Here is a 23490-nt window from a genome sequence, read left to right as displayed (position 1 = left end):
CGTATCCGAAGGTGAAAAAAAGACAATCCCTCCATGTTAACATAATCACTGTTAGTATTAGTTATATTTGTTCTTGTCTTGTGTGAATGTACCCAGGGTGTGTTAAATGTGGATATAATCATATTGTGCATAACATCTCTTATTTTGCTTATTGTATTTAACGGCATGTTGCATTTGTCTATATTATTAAATAACTTACTAAAGTAATAAAAATTACTATGAGACAGTCTGCCAGACTCTACAGATACAGCAGTACCAAGTGATTGCATATTCCATTTGAGTGGTTGTGCCCCAAATTAATGTACCCATTCCCTTGCCTTATGTAGTAAGGGTGTTTCTAACATTGTGCTGCATTGTAAAGAATGCTCAGGTGAACGTACTTGCAATTAAAGCATTTTCAGCATTTGGGTTTACTTCCATAAGAGAGTGGCATGGGAAAAGGGGGTGCTGTGTTGCCAACGGGCTCTCCAGAGGGTTGTGCCTGCTCGGTGGGTCCCATTAAGATGGGAGCTGTGGTATGGCGAAGGGACAGTGAGGAATAATTGCGGAGGTTGCTGGTAAAAGCACAGACAGTGGGAGTCACCGTGGCAAAGCACCGCCGTATGCAGAGTGCACGCTGCCTCTCTTCGGACGAGGGTGTGCATACACTTGCAGAGCCCCGGAGCCCCCTGAGTTAAACACTGCTCTGTCCTGGTTGGTATCAAATTATGGAGGACTGACTAGCGGAGATGGGTTGGTGTGAATAATTCAGGAATCTCAGGCACAAAAAGGATTACTGGAGGCAGGAAGGAGATGAATAGGCTTAGTTAAGGAGAAGAGTTTTTTTTAAGGATAAGATTTCAGAAAAGATACAGGAAAAGTCAGACACCAGAGGGCATGGGTATAACTGACAATTGTCCTTTCTTCCTTATCTAGAGGGGACACAGGTGGGGGGGGCGGGGTCCCAAGCCATCTCCCATGGATCTCGGGACAGAAGAAGGCACAGTCACCAGGCAGTGCTGACCTTACTGGTATGGTTGAAGGGTAGCTGCCCCCCAAACCTGCCTGCCTCCCACAGTTCCCAGTCACTTGAGAGTGCCTGTTCTGGGGCTTTAGAGGCACTCCCCCCACGCACATACCCCTACAGTGTGTCAGCGTTCCAGACCCTGGCTTTCTGCAGTGATTTTCCCCCAAAGAGGACTCAGGCAGTTGCTAAAATCAGGCGTTTGGCTTTCATTTCTGCCTGGCACAGTGCTCAGCCTGACAGTTAAGTTGGGTGTGCTTTTTTCCTGGAAAGGCATCCCGGCTTGGGCAACTGCAGTTTTCTGGGACTCGGAGAAATAGAACTACACGTCCCCATGTTGAAAATGCCAAGTTGTCCTCAAACCAACTAGCGGTGTTCCCAGCCAGGCCCCTCCACCATTTCCCTACAAGGAGTGTGAGGGGAGCTTCTCCATCAACCTCAGACCTCAGGACCACAGCCACCCCTTTCCCAGTCAGTCAGCGCTTGGGACCGGCTGCTGCCTGGGGGCTGGAAATAGCACCTCTAGGAGTGGACTCCTCCCTGATTACCAGAGCAGGTACGCAGGTCACAGAGGCCAGCCCACAGCACACCCACGTGGCTGGGAGGCTTGTGAAGCCCTCCTTCCCTTTCCTGCACCCTGGCTCTCTCTCACAGGGCCCCAGAGCCCCCTTCTAGCCTCACACACTTGTTGGGACCCTAGCATCTCTCTTGCCCCCCTCTCCATCGCTCGAGTGGATTTCTGTCTTGTCCTCTTACACATCCTGAGTGGTCTGACTTTCAAGCCTTTGCCCATGTGGTGCTTTCTGCCCAGCTGCTCTCTCACTCTCTGCAGGTTCAGATCCTTCCAGAGGTACAGGTTGGCCCCTTTTAAGTACCACCTTCTCCGTGAAGCCTCTGTTGTATCTTTCGGTAATTAATGGTATCTCTGTTGTCATCTGAACTTCCCTCACAGTTGATCCCTACGGTTCCTGGGTCTTCTGCCTTCCCTGTTTTGTGGCTGTGTGTGTGTCACTGTGTTGTTATTACTCACAAGACCACAAACCCCAAGTGAGCAGACACTTCTGAACCCTTCTCCTTCAGTGTCTAGCCAGAGTCTTGCATTTTCAGTACTGTGTGTGGATTTGAAGATGGATGGCTGGTGGGTGGGCAGACAGATGGGTAGGTAGTCGGACAGGAGGGTGGGTGTCAGACGCTGGTCCCGTTTTCTGTGGTGTCATCTTGCCCAAGACAGACTGCCCCGGTGACACCTCGGTGCTGCGCTTCCTCCCTACTGTCCTCTTCCCCGATATTAAAATAGAAAACAGAATTGTATGTTTAAGTGTTTGTTACATTTCTCGAGTGAAGTCATACGTTTCTTGTTCTTACGTTAAAAATCCTGAGAGTTGAATACTTGATATTTCTTCAAGAAAAAGAGAATCTAAATTGAGTTCCTTCTCTTTGTGTGTGACATTTTGCTTGATTTATTTTTTTCCTTTTTAGACTCTGGCTCTCCATGAAAGGAAGGGTCCTCATCCTGAACTTAGCATAGTACCTGGCACACCACAGGGTCTCTGTAAATGCTGAGCTGAACTGCACTATGCTCAACAGCCTGGGAACCCTTGGGGTCTCTGTATGCTTGGGGACTGTTCGCTATGTGTGCTAAAAGTGAGTCTTTAGCTTGGATGCAGACTGGGGCTGATGCGCTGTGCCAGATGTCCTCCCTGCTGTGGTCTTTTCCTTCTAGCCTTGAAATCTGGGATGGGGCTCCCCCTTCCCTCTATAGACACTCTCTTGGGGGCCGACACTGAGTCAGACCTGGTTGCAGACAGTCCTCCGCCCCAGGGCTCTGTACTAAGTCTCGTGCAGAGCGCCATCTGGATGCCATGCAGCTCACCCTGTCTTGAGGAGGGCTGTGGGGAGTCCCCCCTGCCCCCCTCCCCATCCCACTCCCTGTTGTTGAAGAAGTCATAGCCAGCCACTCCCTATCAGGGAGCCGTTTCCATGGACAAAGTACCAGTCTCATGGCTGGAAGGAACTTAGAACATTTGGAGTCTGGGGTCTACACCTGTGCATGCCCAGGGAGATTTTCTAACTTCCTTAAAAAAAATGTTTTAAGTATAGTTGACACACATTGTTACCTTAGTTTCAGGTATACAGCATAATGATTCAATGTTTCTATATTATTATGCTATGCTCACCACAAACGTAGCTGCCATCTGTCACCACGCAACATTATCACAATATTGTTGACTATATTTTCTATGCTGTGCCTTTTATTGCTGTGACTTATTCATTCCATAACTGGAAGCTTGTACTTCCCACTCCCCTTCACCCAGTTTGCCCATCCCCTATCCCTTTCCCCATGGTAGCCATCGTTTGTTCTCTGTATCAATAGGTCTGATTCTGCTTTTTGTTTGTTTGTTTATTCATTTGTTTTATTTTTTAGATTCCACATGTGAGTGAAATCATATGGTATTTATCTTTCTCAGTCTGACTTATTTCACTTAGCGTGAAATAAGGTTCATCTATGTTGCCACGAATAACAGCATCTCATCCTTTTTATGCCTGTGTAATATTCCATTGTGTGTGTATACACCACATTTGCTTTATCTATTCATCTGTTAATGGACACTTACGTTGCTTCCGTATCTTGACTAAATAGGTATGGTCACTGTGGAAAACAACATGGAGACTCCTCAAAAAATTAAAACTAGAAATACCATGTGGTTCAGTAATTCCACTACTGGGTATTTACCCAAAGAAAATAAAAACATTAATTTGAAAAGATATTTTCTAACTTCATTTGATCCTCATAGCAACTCTGACAGTTGGAGGGAAAGAATTTTCACCTGACAGATGGAGAAACTGAGGCTTGGGAAAAAGAAGTAGCTTGCTCAGAGTTGCACAGCTAGGGGAGCTGGGATTTGGATCCAGCTACTGTGTTTCTCAAATCTTAATATGCCTTAAAAAAAAAAAAAAACTGTTAAAGATGCAGGTTTCCAGGCCCTGCACCCAGAGATTCTGATCCACAGGGTCTGGGATATGGCCCAGAAATGTGCATTTGTAACAGACTTCCCCAGGAATTAGAGAGGAACAATCCTTAGAGGAACAATCCCCTAACCATGTGGCTTCTTCGTAACTAGCTGCATGGGGAACCACCTCCCTCTGGATCCGGTCCATTGCAGAGGGGAGGCAGTCTTGGGACCTTGCAGATGCTCCTGTATTTGTGTAGAGGAAGAGATGTGGAAAGGGTCCCTTTAGACAGGTAGATATAAAAGCATTTTGCTTTTCAGTCAGACAGGCTCATTTTTAAACCCTGGTTTAACAGCTATGTGGTTTGGGCTTAGTTGTGTCTTATCTCTGTGCCTCGATTTTGTCATCTGTGAAATGCAGCTAGTGAATCCTATCCTAGTGCATATAAAGAGCTGACATAGTGTCATGCTTGAATAAAAAAGAAACCCCAGTTTCTCTGCAATAGGCCACACACATACCTGTCTTCATGGCTTTGTTCATACTGTTCTTCCTTCCTGGAAAGTCTTTCCCTTATCTCCCCTCTTAACTAAATACTTCTGGTATTTAGTTATAGCAATAGCCCATGACTGGTGTCTCATTACCTTCTAAGGTGCTCAAGGAAGTCGCTACCCTGGGTTTCGGACAGGTGTCTACGTCATCTCAGGTGCCTCCTGGCATCTCAGGTGCCAACTTCTGTGCCTCCTGGAATTTGAGAGTTTTGAGAAGTTCTGCCTTAGCTTACTCGGAAATTCTGCCTAGCTTACTCTAGGGAGAGCTTCTAGATTTTGTTGTTTGGTTAGTTGGTTGGTCTTGGTTTTTCTCTTTTCTGTAAGCCCTGTCAAAAAATCCTTTGTGCCACCCCACCCCAGGTGATCTCCTTTGCAGGGTTTCTAAAGGCAGGTGGGGACTCTCTTGCTGTATCTTGTGGGTTGAGGTGAACTGCAGGAAAGGTTTCCCCTAGCTGCACTCTGAAGTCATCCTCAACTTGCTGGCCTCATCAACTCATAACTTATTTTACTCTGGGAAGTTTGAATTACAGCTAATGAGGGTAGTCAGTTTGGGTTTGGAAAGGACTTTTGAGATGGGGACACCCAGTCCCCCACTGGACACTTCAGTTCTCAACAAGCCGGAGCTTGAGCACCTCTAGGGATGAGGGTCTCATCTCCCCCCGGGAAAGCTATGACATTATTTCAGTCTTATCTGTTAGTTTTTCTTTCTGCTCTGGGAGGTTTGGGAAGTTTCTCTGATGAGCAGTGATACAGGTAGGATAAATGTAGCTGGATGTGAGAGAGTTTATCAGGATAGGAACCCAGCCCTGGAGCCATAGTCCAGGTGAGCTCTGGAGCTGTGAGCACCCCAGCATGCTTTGTCTTGTTAGACTTTACAGTTGGAGAACTGCCTTAATACACTTTATGCTCTGATCCTGCACAACTGAGCAAAGTTCCCCCACCCTCCAACTAGTGGCATTCCCAGAATGTGGAGAGGGGCTAAGACTGAAGTTGGGGTCCTGGTGGTCCAGGGGTAAGAGGGGAAGGCTGAAGGGATGAGGAGCTGGGCGGCTCGGAGGCTGGATTTGGAGCTGGGTGTCAGTACAGAGGCAAGAGCTTGACCCAGCTGGCCCTGTGGTTTATTTCTGTAAAGATGATGTGCTCTTAGGAAATGCTTACCTAGTTGATATCCTTCCTTCCAGCTTGCTTCCCGTAAGACTCTTCTCCTGAATCACTAACTGGGGACAGACTCATTTCAATTGAACCTGGGTATACAGTCTGATCTTCAGGTGGAGGAAAATGCCCCGACCAGTTTAAGGGCTCAGGGGCTTCTCCCTGAAGGCACAGGGTCGGGGAGTTGAAGGATGGGATTTGTGAGGGCAGAGTTGAGGAGGGTGCCACACTGTCCTCAAGGGTTCTTTTTCCAGTTCACTGCCTCTTTTCCAGCACTTTCTTTCAGAAATGGAATTGGAAATGCTTACAGAATGGTGTGCAGTTTTCCAGGCTTCCATTGTTGTAGTCTCTGTCCTGGGCGTGTGGAAAGAAGGCTGTGCCAGCTGGCGCTGCAGCCCGGCCCTCTGAACCCATATTTCAAAGCAATTACTGGCCAAAAAAAAAAAAAAAAAAAAAAAAATTCAGGCTTTCCTGCACAGCTCCTAAACACTTCCAGATACCCGACCCCCCCAAATGCTCATAGCGCCCGGGTCCTGACATGCCCCCATGCCAGCTCTGGAGTCAGGAACCACCATCCAGCATGCTCTGAGGTCCGTGCAGGAGACAAAGAGGTGTTGTCCTGCAAAGGGGAGAGTTCTAAGCATGGGGCTGGACACCCAGGTTCTGGCCCTCTATTTCTGCTCTCTCACTGTGGGCCCCTGGGCAGGCTGCTCTGCCTCTCCAGGTACTAGTGCCTGCCTTACAGGTTTGTGGGCAAAATCAACTGAGATGGAATATGCAGGTATATTTGTAGACTGTAGAGTGTGGTGCAGATCTTAGCCAAGGGGTGAGGGGATGGGGGAGTGGGTAAGAAAAGCCTGTACAGCCCACTCTTAGAGCCTAGGGTATTGCACTGAAGGAACCACTCCCCTAGAGGCAGCATACGTAGTCTCTTTGGAGGCAGAGAGATCTGTTCCAATTCATACTGCGGCCTGTTTCATCATCTGTGACATGGGATGATAATATGCCACTGTGTACCTGTCTCAAGGAGTAAATGAGACATCGCAGATAGGTGCTTACCTAGGGGCAAGTACACAGGAAGCACTCAGTGTAGCCATGAAATTAACACTATACCAAGAAAGACTTTCAGAGTTTATTGTTAGAGACTTAGATTTGTGATGATTTATTTGGGAATGTTGGCTCCAACCTTAAATACTCATATGATCTCCCAACAACCCATGAGGTAGGCAGAGCAGGGATTTTGAACCCTGTTTAATAGCTGAGGACACTGAGGCACAGACAGAGGAGGGAAGTGATTTTGCTCAAGGTCACAGGGTGAGTCACTGGCAGAACAAAAGTCTCCTGACTCCCAGTACAGCCCTTCTAACTCTGAACTATTTTGAGGTTGGAAATCCAACCCCCAGATGCATCCCTGGTGGGCTGTAGCCTGGAGACCTGGGTCTGTACTGGATAGAGTTTTCAGTGGACATTTAAAAAGTGCGATAGGGGCGCCTGGGTGGCTCATTCAGTAGAGCATCTGACTCTTGATTTTGGCTTAGGTCATGATCCAGGGGTCATGGGATTGAGCCCCACATTGTGCTCTGTGTTCAATGTGGACCTGCTTGAGATTCTCTGTCTGTCTGTCTCTCTCTCTCCCTCTCTCTCTGCCCCTCTCCGCCTGCTTGTGCTTTCTCAATCTCTCTAAAAAATTAAATAAATAAATAAATAAATAAATAAATATTAAAGATTAAAAACTGCAACAGTAACATGGTAACAGTGTTACAGCCATTACCCTAGATACTTTCTATGTATGGCAACTGACACAAAAACCCAGTGAGATTGGTATTATTATTTTCCCCATTTTACAGATGAGGAAAACGAGGCATAGAAAACTTGCCTAAGGTTGCATAGCTGGTGAGCAGCAGAGAACCAGGTTTTGGAAAGCCAGGTGGCTGGCTCCAGAGTCTGCTCCTAAGTAGCATCTTCACTTCCTAGACTCTACATGTGGCAGGGGTATAGAGATGAGTGAGGTGTGACCTCACATTGTGCGGCAGACTTGCTGTGCAGCCTGGGTCAAACTTCTTCTCCCCACCCCACCCAGGCCTTACTTTGCCCACTTTTGCCATGGGAGCATTGGATTGGGGCAGCTCAAGCAAAGGGTGGCATTTCTCTGGGTCTTGGGGACGGCCTGGGGTGCAGAGTGGCCCAGCCATTGTGTGCTGGGCTAGCAGGCCAGCCGGGTGTGGCCCCAGCACTGCCAGGCCCTCCCGGGGGAGGAAGTGTCGGTATTTACAGGAAATGCAGGACAAGGCCTGGGAGGTGGGTGGAGGAGGGGCACAGCCTTTGGGAGCCCAGAAGATGTGTCTGGGCGCTGGTGGGAGGGCTGAGGGCGGGTGCCCCTCTTCCCACCCCAAGGACAGACTTTTTGTTGTTGTCAAGGGAAAGGTCCTGCTTCCCAGGCAGCCCTGCCCCTCCCCTTGCCTCTTCCCTCCAAGACTGCCACACCCAGCCTGCCTCCAAAACGCCAAGGCAGCTGACCCCTGCTCCCGAGGGAGGCTCCTGGGAGCAGTGGAAAGAGCATGGAGCTGGGTAACAGGAAATCTGCCTTTACTCCTTCCCACCCTGAAACTTGATTTCTCCACCTGTTAGATGGGCACTTGCTGCAGCCCTAACATACATACAGCAAGCTTACTGCCCCCATGTAGCCCACAGCCCAGCTGTGAGAAGCAAGACGGGGACAGAACATGCCAACTGCCTTCGGCCCTGTCACACAGGGAACATAGATTCCTTATGCCACAGTTTCACTTATGCCACAGAAGTGTTCCTTGAGAAGTGTGTGTAAATTGAAATTTTGTAAAAACAGGCCCTGTACTGATTATTCTGGGATGCAGGCTAATTTTTAAGGCCTGGATAAGAACTGGAAAGGAGGGGAAAGAATAGGAAAGGGAACTAATGTTCATTGAGTCCATGCAGGTGTCCAGGCACTGTCTTTACTGCTTTTATGCACCTGATTTCACACTTTAAGAAACAAAGGTTATATTTGGGGATGGGAGACCTGAATTTAATCTTGGAATTGCCACTTTCTGGCTGGGTCTCCCTGAGCAAATCTCCCAATACCTTGGAGCCTCCGTTTTCTCATCTGTGAAATGAGGATACTTGTGTGTTGTGTCCCATAGGCTTCCTTGAGCCCGTGCCTCACCAGCCCCCTCCCAGGCCCTGCCCAGCCTTCTCTGGGTTCCCAGCCTTTAGCATGTCTCCCACTGCTGTTCACAAGTGGCCGGAGGGAAAAACTCTCCAGGGAGCACAACTAGGCAGGTTCTTCCCCTGGCTAAAAGCCTTCCTCTGGCTACCCATTACCCCTGGGATACACAGTTCAGGTGCCTTAGCCCTGCATTTGAGACGCCAGGTGCCTTGCCAACCTCTTCTCCCAGCCCTCCTTGTGGAGCAGTATATGTTTCTGGTTCCCTGCACATGGGCCCCAACATTTCTCTCCGCAGTGCCTTTGCATGAACTTCCCTGGAATGTTCTCCCCTACTATTGTCTTTTCTTTGTCTCCTGCTCAACCTTCAGACTCAGCTCAGTCAGGCCTTACCCTGGGCTGGAACCCTTCTGTGATTCCCTCCTCACCACACACACCCACACAGGTTTAGGGGTACTTTACTGTGCTGCTTCCTCATAGCACACACTACCTCCTCTCCTGTCGGTCTGTTGGTTTTCCCACTAGGCTATGAGTGTGCCAAGGGCATATAAGGGGGATCCTTTTCACCTCTGTGTCCCCAGTGCCAGGCATGGGTTAGACCGTCAATATATGCAGATTGAGTGGGTGCTCCATCCATATGCATGGCTGTGCCTGTGCTGGGTAGGGCAGCTCTGATCTTGAAGTGTTCCAAGTCCACACCAGTTCAGGGATGCCAGGAGGGACCTGGCTGGAGGTGCTCCCTCCCATCCCCATGAACCAATTAAAGACAGTAGGTGTTAGTTGAGCACCTGTTATATGCAGCATTGAATACTCTTGGCTGGCAGGAAGGAGCTCACAGTTTGGTGAGGGAGAGAAAACATGTAAAAAGCAAGACCATAGCCAGGTGAGGGTACAGGGTATCCTCTGTGGGTACAAGGGCACATAGAGGGGATCAGGGCCTCTTCTGTAAGTAGGTGTGGCCACACAGGGGCAGGTTGTTAAGCTTATGCAATCTGTGGTGTCTCTTTAAGAAAAAAGAATATACAATGAAGAATACTAAATAACCTACAGAGACTTGAAAGGAACCCATGCAGGTGTGGGGGCCAAAGCATAAGCCTCATTAGCTTCTCTGTAGCCCTGCCTCCTTGGTTGGGGAAGGCTTCCTGGAGTAGGAGGTGACGTTGGACCTGGGTCCAGAGAGGAGAATCTATCAGCCATGTACCCTAGGTCCTGACCAGTATGAGGGAGTCAGGTCAGCAGATGCTTCCCAGGCATCTGTTCTTGGCAGGCAGTCCCTGCCCTCGAGAAACAAGGTGGATTGATGGGATCTTAAAGGCTTTTGGCAAAGGGTAGCATTTCTCTGAAAATGCTTCGTCCCTATTGGGAACAAAAGAGGCAGATGTAGTTCAGCAAGACCACAAGATGGGTCATGTGACAAGAATGTGTGTGTGTGTGTGTGTGTGTGTGTGTGTGTGTGTGTGTGTGTGTGTCTGGGTCCAGGGGTGTTTCCCTTGCCTTTGTCACCTTCCCTGCTGGGTCTGAGCCTTAGTGTGTTTATTTCTGTCTGCCTCTGTATGATTGATTCCCTCTGTGTCCCCCATCCAGATGTCCCACTCTGGCCACACATGACTCGTGTGTTGATGTGTGTCTGGAAGGCCCTCGCCCTCTGCCCTTCTCGTGTGGTTGCACTGTGGACCCTGCCCTGTGTCCTGGCACCTCTTGTACATTCTCATGCCTGTCTCCCAGCACAGACAAGGCAGCAGTGAACCAGAGGAATGAATGTGTCTCACGAGTGGGCCCAGCTGAGGGTCGTCTGTTTGTGGTTCTATCCAGGAGAAGTTGGTGGAAGAGGAATAGCACAGTAGGCCTTGGGAAAGTCGTTTAGCCCCACAGAGCCTCAGTTTCCCCAGGTGAAAAGCGAGGATGATAATGGTGCTTGCCTCACCAAGTAGTTGAAAGGATCTAGTGGGGTAATGGATGAGACGTGTTCAGCTCACCACTCACAGCAGTTAGCTGCTACTGCCGCTGCTGTATAGAAGCAGTATAGATTAGTTGCCCAAAGAACAGACTCTGAAGCCAGATTCCCTGTGTTCCTTTCCCAGCTCTGCACTTACCCTGTCAGCACTTGTTTCCCCATCTGTGAAATGGGCATGGTAACACCTACAGGATACAGTGGCTGGGAAACATTCGTAAAGTACCTGGCACGTAGTAAGCACCCCAGATCACTGGCTCTACTTCTACTATTGCGGCTGCTCCTGTTGTTATTGGCTAGCTGTGTCCTTTTGGAAGGGAGGGGTGGGAAAAGGGGACTGTTTTTCAGACCACCACACAAAGAAACCACAAATGACCCTTCTCCCGGCTCCTGGCAACTTCAGATGTGTGCAGTTATAAAATTACAGTGTTCTCCATGAATCTCCAGCCACCACATCCTCTCCCGCTGCCTGAGGTGGCATCAACGGCCCCCCTCCCTTCCACCTCCCCTGTGGTCTTGCTTACTCTGAATCTCAGAGCAGTCAGGACAGGAGAAAGATGGGTCCAAGTTTCCTCCTGCTCTGGGCTGGGTACTTAGGACTGACAGCTGTGGAGCTTATCTCACAGATGAGGAAGCTGAGGCAATCCCAGTCACCAGTCTTTCAGCATCCACTGAGCCTATGGCTGAACCAGATGCACCCCACAGGGTGCCTCTCCCAACCCCCACCCACAGCCATTTTTGAAGTAATATCAAATAATGGTCTAATTAGTAAAAAGGAAGAAAGGAAGGAAGGAAGGAAGGAAGGAAGGAAGGAAGGAAGGAAGGAAGGAGGGAGGGAGGGGGGAGGGAGGGAGGGAGGGAGGGAGGGAGGGAGGAAGGAAGGAAGGAAGGAGGAAGGAAGAAAAGCCCATTTATCCATTAAGACTCAGCTAGCCACAGCATTCTCATGGCAGCACCTGCTGGTACCATTTTTACCAAAGGTGTTGAGCACCTGCTGTGGGCCAAGTACATACAGGAATAGGGAGGCCTTCACTGGTAGGCTAAGGGGAAGTCAGATAAATTAGCTGGGGTAGGACAGTCGTTCAGTGCATGTTTGTTGTGCACCTACTGTGCACCATTCATGAAACACACAGAAGTGCATAGCAAGCAAATGATCCCCTCCCTCGAAGAACTTGTGTCTAATAGGGGACCTAATACAGGAACATAAATAACTGCAGTCACAAAATGTAAACTGTGGTGGGAGCCCCTTCCAGCAGGAGAGATGCAGAAGGCTTCCTACAAGAGCTGGCACGTGTGTAGCCCTTGGGGGGCAAGTGGAGGAAGGGGGTGGGCAGGAATTCTGGAATAGCCTTGGAGGAGGCACAGTGATGGGAAAGTGCAGAAGTGTGCGTGGGCCACTGAGTCAGTGCTTTGGCTGCATGCGAAGGCCGATGAGGGCCAAGATGTGCAGGAATCACGAGGACAGAGTTCCTCGGCTTCATGGGGTGGCCCCTTTGGATGTAGAGTCACAGAGCTCCAAGTTGGGAAGGGCCTTCAGAGGTTCTCTGACTCCCTTATTCTACAGATGAGGAAGCTGAGGCCCAGAGAGAGGAAAGGGCCCACCCAGGGTCACACAGCAAGCTGGTGGCAGAGGTGGGGCTGGAACTCAGGTCTGTACCACATTGAGGAGCTCTGCCTGATTAATTCAGCCCTGGCCTTTAGCTCAGACTGATTGTAGCAAAGGCACTGCGCTGAGCAGTTCACCCACCTCATTCACAGACATCATCTTCTAGACTCTGGGAAGGTGAGGGCTGTTACCATCTTCATTTTACAAAGGAGGGAGCTGGCCAGGTTAAGTGACTGGCCTGGGGTCATTGGGCTGACAAGTGGCAGAACTGCCCTCAGGAGGTGAAATGTGTCCTTTAACATTGTCCTTTGCTGGGGCCCCAAAGGTGGCTGACATGCGAGGGTCAGTGGTCAGAGCGAGGCCCGGCCTGTGGCCCAGCCGTGTGGCTGCTGCTATGGGCCAGGACTCTTCCTCTGCTGTCTTGACTGGCACCCCAAGTTGCAGGAGGGTTAGTGATTGTTTCCCAACACCAGAACCTGAGAGACAATTGCTCTGGTGAGTTTGGGGCTCTGGCTTATGATTTTTCTCTCATATGTTACCTCTTTATATTAGTCTATCATTTTATGAGGCTTCTGCTTGTCTTCCACAAGTATTAATGTTGCTCCCCTGGACTTCTGAAAGTTATCTAAAAAGAGCGCCTTCATAGGTATGGCTATGTTCCCCTTTGCCTAGGGGGAAAAAGAGATGTTTGTTTGGAGCAGGAGGAGGTGAACTAGAATCAAGAACAAAATTTTTTGAAAATCCCTATAAAACTGCTTCAAACCCAATTAAAAAGACAGACAATAACAAATATTGATGAGGATGTTGAGAAATTGGAACCCTCATCATTGCAGTGGAAATGTGAAATGGTGCGGCCAAAAACAGTCCAGCAGTTCCTCAAAATCTTAAACACAGAGTTGCCATATGACCTAGCCGTTCTACACACACACACACACACACACACACACACACACACACACACACATATTTCTTTTTTCAAGAGAAATGAAAACATATGTCCATGCAAAAAACTTTTACCAGAGTGTTCACAGAGGCACTATTCATAATAGCCCAAAAGTGGAAGCAATCTAAATGTGTATCTACAGGTGAGGGGATAAACAGAATGTGGTATAGACTTACAGTGGAATATTACTTGGCCATAAAAAGGAATGAAATACTGATACATGCTAAAGCACGGATGAACCTTGAAAACATTGTACTAAAGGAGCCATAAACAAAAGGACAAATATTGTAGGATTCCGTTTATATGAAATGTCCAGAAAAAGGTAAATCCATAGAAACAAAAAGTAAATTTAGTGGTTGCCTAGAATTAGGGGGCAGTCCTAGTGGTACAAGGTTTCTTTTGAGGTTGATGAAAATGTTCTAAAATTAAGTAGTGATGATGGTTGCAAGACTCTGTGGATACACTAAAAAGCACTGAATTATACACTTACTTAAAAGGGTAAATTTTATGATATGTGAATTATATCTCAATAAAGTTATTATAACAAGAAAACAAATTCCTATAAAACCATTGATGCTGTGTTTCAAGAAGAGGGGTGGGGATGTCATAGGACAGAGAGCAAGGATGTACTTCTGTTTTTACTTAGTGAAAAATGGAAATTGAATTTTTTAAAAAGCCTCTCCTTCAATCATGTTTCTGGGAACCATTACAAGCGCTATCCCTTGGCTGACCCTGGGTGTAAGATGCATTCCCTCCAAGAGGGAACAAAGCAGAGATTCACTCCAGGAGTGAGGAGACAGGCAGGCAGCTGCTTTCAGGCTGTGGGGTGCACACGGTCTGGTCTCAGCACACTTCACATGCCTGGGTGTTTTGTTCTCCACCTCCATTTTACAGGTGTGAAAACTGAGGCCCACCTTGACAGTCGTGTAGCCCAGATCATGCATTGGGTTAGTGGTGAATCCAGGACCCCTGGGGCTCTGACCCCCATCTTAAGCCATTTCCACCATATTCAGTCGAAGGTTCCCAGTTATAGTGCAGATGATGCCTGTGTCTGTGGAAGTCTCAGTGTCCCTTTGAGGAAGGGGGACATGGGAGGGGTCAGTTCTGAGTGACAAGGAAGTCTCAGAGCAGAAAGTAGCACCTGGGGAAGGTCTAGAGGGATTGTTTGAATGAACTGTGAAGGTGCCTGGGGGTGAGAGGGTGTAGAGAGTAGGCAGGGGGCAGGATTGAATGTCTGAGGGTTTGGAAATCCCTGGTTGTGCAGCCAGCCCTCCTCTCCCTCCACTTCCAAGCTATTCCAGCTGCTCTGCTAATTAGGGTAGTCATCCTGTCTCCTCCGTCTCCAACTTTCCAGCTCCCAGAGAGCAACCCTGAAGCCCCCTGCCCCTCCTGGCTGAGCTGGCGAACTTCAGAAAGGTCCCAGCCTATGTCACAGGAGCCAAAGGCTGTTACGTCTGCAGTCTGGCCTCCTTCACACATATCATTGCACCAACAAAGATGGAGTTTGGGGCCAGAGTGCCCACTGACCGATTCCCAGTGAGGCCAGCGTTCCTTTTTTATGAGTTATTAGGCCATTTTGGCTGTGCTTAGGGTTATGGTTCCCGGCGACTGTCACATAGAATGGGATTTAATGGGCAGCCCTGGGCTGGGTTACAAACTGTTCGTCCCCCCACGTGGATGCACATGTCCTTTTACGACTCTAGGCTGCTGGAAAGGACTGTGCTCATTTGGAGGGTCATTTAAGGTAATGAGCTCTGGGCAGCTTTAATTTATGTTCCCTTTAAAACACAAGTCGACTCAGAGGGAGGACACAGCTCTGTGGAGACTAGTCTGGGGGTTTAGAACTTGGCCCTTTTGCAGGCTGGCCAGAAAGGACCTACTGCGTGCCAGGCAGTGACCACTTTCTCCATTATGTTCTCATTTCATCCCACATGAACCTACATACTCATCCCCACATCACAGATGGGAAACAGAGAGATTGGGTGACTTGCCTAAAGTCACACAGTGACTCTCCTCTTATCTGATGCCAAAGTTCCAGGCCACTTGGTCTCTAAACTTACAGTCCTGACTGCCTGGCCCTTTTGCTGATTTTTCCGGGCATGTGTCATCTCCCTTGATTTACAGATTTAAAAACAAACACGCGAAAAGCTGAGGCATGGAAAGGTTAAGTAGCTTGTTTGAAGTGATAGAGCTGGGATTTAAACCAAGCAGCCTGACTTCTGAGCTCACCCTCTTAACTAGATATAGGCCAGAGATAGTACTTTAGTCATCTTTGAGTCCTCCCTGTGTTAGCTCCTTGAAGTACATGCTAATCCCTGTATGTTGAGTAAGTGAGTAAGGGATGATTGGATAGCTGGATAGAAGGATGGCCAGATGGGCGGGTGGAAAAATGGACACATGGATGGATGGCTAAGTGGGTAGGTAGTTGGATAGACGGATGGGTGGGTGGAGGGATGGATAGGTGAATGGGTGAGTAGATGAAAAAGTATATAGATGAGTGGGTGGTGGGTTAGAAGGCTTTCTCATATGTAATATATTGTTATGGTCAAATAAGCTATCTGGAGACAACATCTCAGTTATAATGGACATTTTCCATAGAACAAAGGCAATGTCTGTTCACCACTGTCCTACCAGTACCTACAGTTCAGAGTCTGAAACACAGAGGATTCTTAATAGATTTTTTTTGAATGACTGAAAAACCAAAAAGACAGGAACCATGCAACTAAAAATACAGAGACTTGCAGTGTTCCCTTCTATGCAAAGGACCCATCTCTCGAGTTTATGTTGACAGACCGGGGAAATGAATGAGATGTGTCAGGGTTCCCAATCTGTTTCCCCAAGGAAAGAACTGGTTACTCACACAGGACACAAGTTCTCCTAGAGCCTGGTGGAGCATTTGAGTGTAAGTTGTCGAAACATTTCTCAGAGCTGTTTTCTTCCCTGTATTTGAAGATCAGCCTGGTAGCAAATATGAAGGGTCTGTAGGGGCAGCTGTGTTGACACTTGTGGTCTTGGAATATTTTTATTTGCTTATTAAATGAATGACTTCTGTCCAAGATCAGGTCTGTCACTACAACTTTCATTAAATCTGCAAAGGCATTGGATTATACTTGTTCTTTTATGTTGTGAAAGTATATTTTTAATGGCAGTTCATCTCCATTCATTGCGCTCACAATCCCTAAATGAGACAGTGAAATAAACAAGCCAGAAATACCATTATAGAACCCAAACCTTTGTCTCCTGACTTCTGTTCTAGATCTTTCTTGAAAACAGAAGTCAGAAGAAGAAGTAGAATAAAAGATCATGGGCCACATTTCCAGCCAAAGCTTGAGGTTGGTTACAGTTGGATGGTTGATGGGTCAAAGGTAACTGTGTTTATCAATGTGAGGCCTGTGGGTCTCTGATGGTGAGCAACATAATGTTAATCAAACTGTTATAGATTAATAATTGTATGGTTTATTTTAAAGTTAGAGGTGGCTCAGTCAGCTGAGTGTCCTACTCTTGATTTCAGTTCATTTCAGCTCAGGTCATGATCCCGGGATCATGGGATGGAGCCCCCTGTGTCAGGCTCCGCCCTGGGCTTGGAGCCTGCTGGGATTTTCTCTCCCTCTGCCCCTACCCATGTGCGTGCTCTCTCTCTTTAAAAAAATTTTTTTTTTTTTTTTTTTTTTTTTTTAGGAAAAAGAGGAGGGGTGCATGGGTGGCTCAGTCAGTTAAGTTAAGCATTCAGCTTCAGCTCAGGTCATGATCTCACAGTTCGTGGGTTCGAGCCCTGCATCAGGCTCTGTGTTGACACCTCAGACCCTGGAGTCTGCTTCGGATTCTGTGTCTCCCTCTCTCTCTGTCCCTCTCCCGCTTATACTCTGTCTCTCTTTCTCTTTCTCTCTCAAAAGTAAATCAACAGGGGCGCCTGGGTGGCGCAGTCGGTTAAGCGTCCGACTTCAGCCAGGTCACGATCTCGCGGTCCGGGAGTTCGAGCCCCGCGTCGGGCTCTGGGCTGATGGCTCAGAGCCTGGAGCCTGTTTCCGATTCTGTGTCTCCCTCTCTCTCTGCCCCTCCCCCGTTCATGCTCTGTCTCTCTCTGTCCCAAAAATAAATAAATGTTGAAAAAAAAATTAAAAAAAAAAAAAAGTAAATCAACATTAAAAAAAAGAAGAAAAGAAAAGATTAGAGGAATGCACACTGTCATTTCATGGGTGTTATCACTTGAGATGAGGTCAGAGTGTTAGTAAATGTTAAAAATGAGTTGACTTAAAGACAACAGTAGGTAAATCATAGAATAACTGTATGCAGCTAGAGCTGAGCTGGTAATGGAGAGAGCTCCCGTTTAGTAAGTTATTATGTGTTGGGCATGGTTCTAATTGTTTTACATTATGTAACTCATTGAATCCTCCAGGCAGCTCAGTGAATTAGGCAACCCTGAGGCTTGGTGAAGTTATACAACAGCCACTACGGGGCCAAGATGGAATTTGAACACAGGCAGTCTGACTCAAGAGTATGAGTTCTAATCTCTGCATGCTACCACCTCTCAAACAGAAAATAAAAGAATAGCACAGACAACAAAAACAAAGCCCCCTTTCACCCTGATAATCTGAGGCCCAGCTCCGTACATCAGTGCACTATGGAAACCCAACTAGGCCTCTGTTGTCATATCTCTAAAATGGGATCAAGCGTAGGGACAGGCATCCTCGGAGGCAATGTGTATTGGCCTAGATTTGCCATGTGACCTTGAGTCAGTCTCTCCCTCTCTCTGGGGGTTTGACTTGCATGGCTGTCTCCCCAGCGTCACTCATGGCTCTGTCCTGTGGAATCCAACCCTCTGCTTGGCCTGAGGTAGTATCCAATGTTGGGAAGACTTCATGGCAGCATTAAGCCCCAAGGACACCCACTTTTTTTACATCCCAAATTGAGCAGAGCCTTGCCCGACAGCCTGAACAATTCGAGCGAGAGGGTGACATGATCAGATTGGGTTTTGAAGAGGCCCCTCTGGCTGCTGGGTAGGGAAGATTGAAGCCAGCCAGGGTGGAATGGGAGAGGGTAGGAAAGCAGTGGTCACTGGCGTCCAGGCAGGAGATGCTTGGTCCACAGAGCTATGACAGAGATGCCAGTGGAGTTGGGGAAGACTAAAGGTAAATTCCAGGAGAGGTGTCGTGTTCAAATAGTGGCTGGCTATGTGAGGAGATGCTGAGATTTCCAACTTGCTGCCTGGGACCATGATGGCACCCTTCATCCGTGGGAGGCGTGGCTGAGAATCCTTTCCTCCTTCACAGTGCATGAGGAAGTACGGTTCAGGGACACATTTAACTGGGTAACTGCTCCATCCCTCATCACTACTGGTTATCCTCCACAGAACATAATGGGCTCCTGCTGGGGCCTAATGTGGCTATCCTCTTATAGGGGTGCAAGGCTCCATTCCTTGTCTGAGGGTGCAAATTGACACAGGAGGCTCTGGGGTCAGGGAAAGGGAGCCAGGGCTCTAGGAGACTGGCCCATGCAGTCACTTTCCTGAAGGAGGTTCTGTGGTCTCTAAAGCAAGTGTGGTGTTCCTCTGACTCCCGGTGGCCTCTGGTGGTGTGGGAAGGGGCAGTGAAGAAGGTGTAGGGTGGTCTTAGGAAGGGAGGTGCTCACGTGCCTTTTTACACCTTGGCAGACTAGGACTTGTTGCAAAATCCATTGTTTGCTCCATTAGTTTGAAAGAAGAGGACAACAAAGTCAATTCTGAAAAAAGAAGAAAGAGGTCTGACCATAAGAGTAGCCAGTGGGACAGTAGAGTAAGTTATGACTCAGCCCCAGTCAGGACTTAGTTTGTGCATCTGTACACAAGGACACAGCTACAGATGGTGCCACACACACATTATGTCAGCAAAAGCCCAGGCAGGAACAGGCCACCTTGTCTCTGATCTATCTGGCTTCATGGCTCCAGTGTGGACCAAGGGATGCCTGTCTTGCTCTTGACAGAGCCCCTTGTTGCTTAGGCTCCAGGTATCCCTGGTTCTGGTTCCTGCAGTAGTGGAGAAAGAGCTCCAAAGATGGCCCCTAGTTGTACCGTAGCCTAAGGCTCAGTTTCTCTTGTCCTGGTGTCCCCTACCCTGGCCATGCTTCTCCCTGCCTGGACGAGAGGTAGGAACAGTGTCCCTGACCACATGAAGCATGGGCTAGCCTTGGCCCAGCCACTCCAGCAAGTGGATGCTTCCTCTTCTCTCCCAATTCATTCATCCATCCATCCATTGATCATTCTAGCACCTCATTGTGGCATTCCCAGAGAGCAGAAATAAAGATTTGATAAGAATTTAACAAGACCAAATAACCTGGATTTTGAGTATGAGGAGAAAATTCTTGAGAAGTTTTCTGGGACCTCATTGCCAGTGGCAGGAAAGAGCCATTGAAAGTTTTCAAGTAGGAGATGGACATGGCCCAATGTTGTACAGCAATCACTCTGCTGGGTGGAGAGGGAGGCCCAGAGCAGGGAGCAGAGCAAGGAGGTGGTTGTAATGGGGTTAGAGCCTCCTCTGTGGAGATAGTTTCAAAGTCAGAGAAAGGAGGGTTCTTCTACTCCAGGTTGGTTTGTGACAGGCCAAGCTCTTTGCTGCCTCAGTGCCTTTACACATGCTGCTTCTCCTGGAAACTTCCCTGTGCTCTCACAGAGCTCCTTTTTCTCTTACAGACTCAGAGCAGCCCTCCCTGACATATCTAAACAGTTCCCCCTTGTTACTCCCTATGAAAGCACCTCCTTCTTCTCCCTTCACTTATAATTTATGATCGTATATTCATTGTTCCTTTTTTGAGACAGAGACCATATCTGCTTTATTTACCACTGTTTTACTCACTGCCTAGCTCTGTGCCTGGCATAAAGCAGGCAATCAAAAACATTTATTGAATAAATGTATTTAATCAATGGCAATGCCTATGTAATAGTCATAGTTATGTATATATGAGATTGTTAATCTCACTGGTGTAAGTTTTCTAAGCATTGATCCTCATAGCATCAGCCAAGAAAATGAAATAGGAATCATTATCCCCCTAGGTGGAAACTGACTTGTGTGCTGTTCATGATCTAGCTGATGGCAACACAGGGACCAGAGTCCACAATACACATCCCAAACTGTACTGCATCACTTATTCAGGCCCAGAGGACATGACCACCTTGGGAATGGCCCCTGCTGCCTGACCATGCCTGTCCAGACTGCCGGTCCAATCAGATTAACATCTCTTGACATCATAGTAATTATTTGTATCCTCCTTCAGCCTGCCTTGTATCTAACAGAGAGACAAGTCTATCTCAGACATCATGTGTAGAGGCACTTAGGTAGCAAAAGAGTGTGGCATATTCAGGGAACTCCAAGGAGGCCAGGATGGCTGGAGTGGGAGCAGGTAGAGAGGTTTGTGCCTGTGTCTTATTCAGTTCTGGGTCCCCATGGAGGGCAGGCATGGAGCTTTGCACCCAGAGCACTTGTTAATGGCTTGTGGCATTACTAGGGCCTCGGGTGTGTTCACTTTGCCTGTGCTGGACAGGGAACTCTAACCCTCTCTCTCCTGTGCTCTGACCCCAGCGCCTACACAGAGCCCTATAAGGTCTGTCCCATCTCGGCAGCGGCCCCCAAAGAGGACCTCTCATCGGATGAAGAGCAGGGAAGCTCAGAGGAGGAGGACAGTGCTCCAAGAGACCCCAGCCTCACCCACAAGGTAGGGCGCCCTGCCCTGGACGAGGGGCAGATGGGTTGTGGGGGATCAGAGATGTGAAGGCTGAGAAAGTACGGTGAAGCATACACTGCACCCCCTCTTGGTGAGAAGGGAGCTGTTTGCAAGTCGCTGGCCCCAAGTTGGATACAGAGGAAGAGTCACTGCGCAGCTGGGGCTGCAGCTTTAAGACATGTGGCAGACATGGGGTTCTGCATTGGTGATGCCAGGGTGACAGCTCCTACGGGCTTCTTGGGTCTGAGGAATTTTGGGGTTCCAAGAGCCCTTGTGAATGAAGTGAAATAGAGCTGCATGATTGGAATCAAGACAGACCTGGATTCTAATGACCTCAGGCCTCTGGGCCTCAGTTTCCTCGCTGTGAAGTGGGAATCTTGAGGATGAGTTAAGGGAAGTGTGTGAGTTTCCTTAACTGAAGACAGTTTGGGACTGAAAGCTGGTTTCCCGTACTCTGCAGTGGTGCTTTGAGGGGATGGGGCTGAGAGAAGGGCTCTTGCTTGTCTGGACACAGACGGTGAGTTGAGGCCCTGCCTGGGACAAGAACCAAGTCAGAGTGGAGGTCCAGACCTCTTAGTGGGCATTGGGCATTGGTGGCTGGTGGTAATTATATGTGCTCGCCACAGGGTGCTCGGGTCCTGTGCTTCACTTCCATTCGCTGGCATGATGTCAGTCCTTCCACACAGCGCTTCTGGGAGCTAGGGTTTGCTTCCCGTGTTTTTTATTTGCAGAAACAGAGACGTGAAGAACTTGTCCGGGGTCACACGGCTGTTATTCCATGCCATCCAGGAAGTACCACACGGTGCTGGGGGCTGGGAATTCAGACCAAGAGAGACACCCACCCAGCTGCAGGGAGACAGGCGAGGAAGGTTGAGGCCAGCTTGACATTTCCCCCACTGCATCCCCCGGGCCCCGCTTGTCTGCAGAGGCGTAGCTGGGGAGGCTGAGGAGCACCACCTCCTGCCTGACAAGCCTCCTTCAGACACCTTGCCCCGTGCCTGTGTCCCTGTCTTTGTCAACCTCTCCTCCCACAGCCAGGGTAGGTGTATCACGTTGACTAAAGACTGCTCCCGTGGAAGTGCCCCCCAGAGTGCCTGGCGCTTACCAAGCCTTGTGTATAAATGGTCATGACTTCATTTTGTTTTCATCTCGTTGATTTCTTCTAACACCTCATTTATCTCTCTGCTCAGGGTTTTCATCAAGTTACCTTCCCAGGGCTGTGGGAGTGTTGAAGGGGGTTTTCCCACCTGGCTCTTCCTCAGTCCTTCCTGCTTTGGCTTCTGACCCTTCCTCCCCCTCTCTGGGTAGAGTGCACTGTCTGCTGCACTCCAGGCTTCTTTCACTCCTTTCTACAAATTCACCATCAGTGCCATCACCCCCCCTGTGTAACAGAGGACACAAAGATTAAGTAACTTGCCCAAGGCCACTCTGCCAGCGATTGAAGGGGTTGGATTTAAAAGTTACAAGCCCAGTGTTTGTTTGTTTGTTTGTTTGTTTCCCCTACAGCCCTGAAAGCCTTCTCTTACCTCTCCACTTCTTCCCTTCTCCCCAGAAGGAACTGTTGGCTCCTTGAGGGCAAGGGAGGGAGCTTTAAGTTAGTGGAGCTATCTACCTACCTATCATCTATCTATCTATCTATCTATCTATCTATCTAGATATCTAGATATCTAGATATCTAGATATCTAGATATCTATCTATCTATTTATGCGAGAGAGTGAGTGAAGGGCAGAGAGAGAGAATCCCAGGAGGGGTGGGGAGCAGGGGGTGCAGAGAGAAAGAGAAAGAGAGAAGCAGGGCTCACCTGAAGCAGGACTTGACTGGAACTCATGAACAGTGAGATCATGACCTGAGCCAAAGTCACATGCCTAATGACTAAGCCATCCAGGTGCCCCAGTAGTGCTATTTAAAGATGATTATGGCTTTTCTGCGCTTTTCTGAGCATCCGGATCAGGGATTGTGGAACCTGGAAGCAGAAAAACGGTTGCTCTTTGGGATTTGGTCCCCACTCTGACACTGGGATTTGGGTCTGGGTACCAGGCCAGGAAGAGTTGAAGGGCTGACAAAGCAGTAGGGCACCCCCTGTGCGACTTTCTGTACCTCAGGGGGCCCCCCACCTAGTGATGGTTCCCCCCACAGTCCCCCAATTCTCTGTTAAATGTTCCTCTGGGACTACCTGCATCTCCTCCTCCAGCTGTGGTGCACACTTTGGTGTGTGTCTTTCCAGAACCTCTCCCTTGTATTCCCTTACATACGTTGTTTGTTATGAGTGGAAAGTGGATGGTATTGTTTGTGGAGTTGTTCTGATAGGTTGAGTCATGTCAAACTGTAAGAAACCTGGCCTAACTTGGTTGCATTCACACACACCTATCTTATAAGATTTTCACACATTGCTACAGCATTTTATTTATTTATTTATTTATTTATTTATTTATTTATTTATTTATTTATTTTACTGCTGCATGGT

General features: G+C 48.4%; 1 protein-coding gene across 2 annotated transcripts in view; it reads left to right on the top strand.

Moving 5' to 3' along the window:
- Positions 1–23490, top strand: part of FGD5 (FYVE, RhoGEF and PH domain containing 5) — a 120959-nt gene that overhangs the window by 31916 nt on the left and 65553 nt on the right. For both annotated transcript variants that reach the window (XM_030307468.1, XM_030307467.1), the window contains exon 3: positions 20884–21016. In XM_030307468.1, coding sequence (XP_030163328.1) covers positions 20884–21016 — 133 coding nt within the window. The remainder of the gene's footprint in view (positions 1–20883; positions 21017–23490) is intronic.

This window comes from Lynx canadensis, chromosome A2 (assembly GCF_007474595.2).
Source record: "Lynx canadensis isolate LIC74 chromosome A2, mLynCan4.pri.v2, whole genome shotgun sequence".
Classification (NCBI taxonomy): domain Eukaryota; kingdom Metazoa; phylum Chordata; class Mammalia; order Carnivora; family Felidae; genus Lynx; species Lynx canadensis.
The sequence above is the reverse complement of the archived record's forward strand: the minus strand, read 5'-3'. Positions and strand labels throughout refer to the sequence as shown.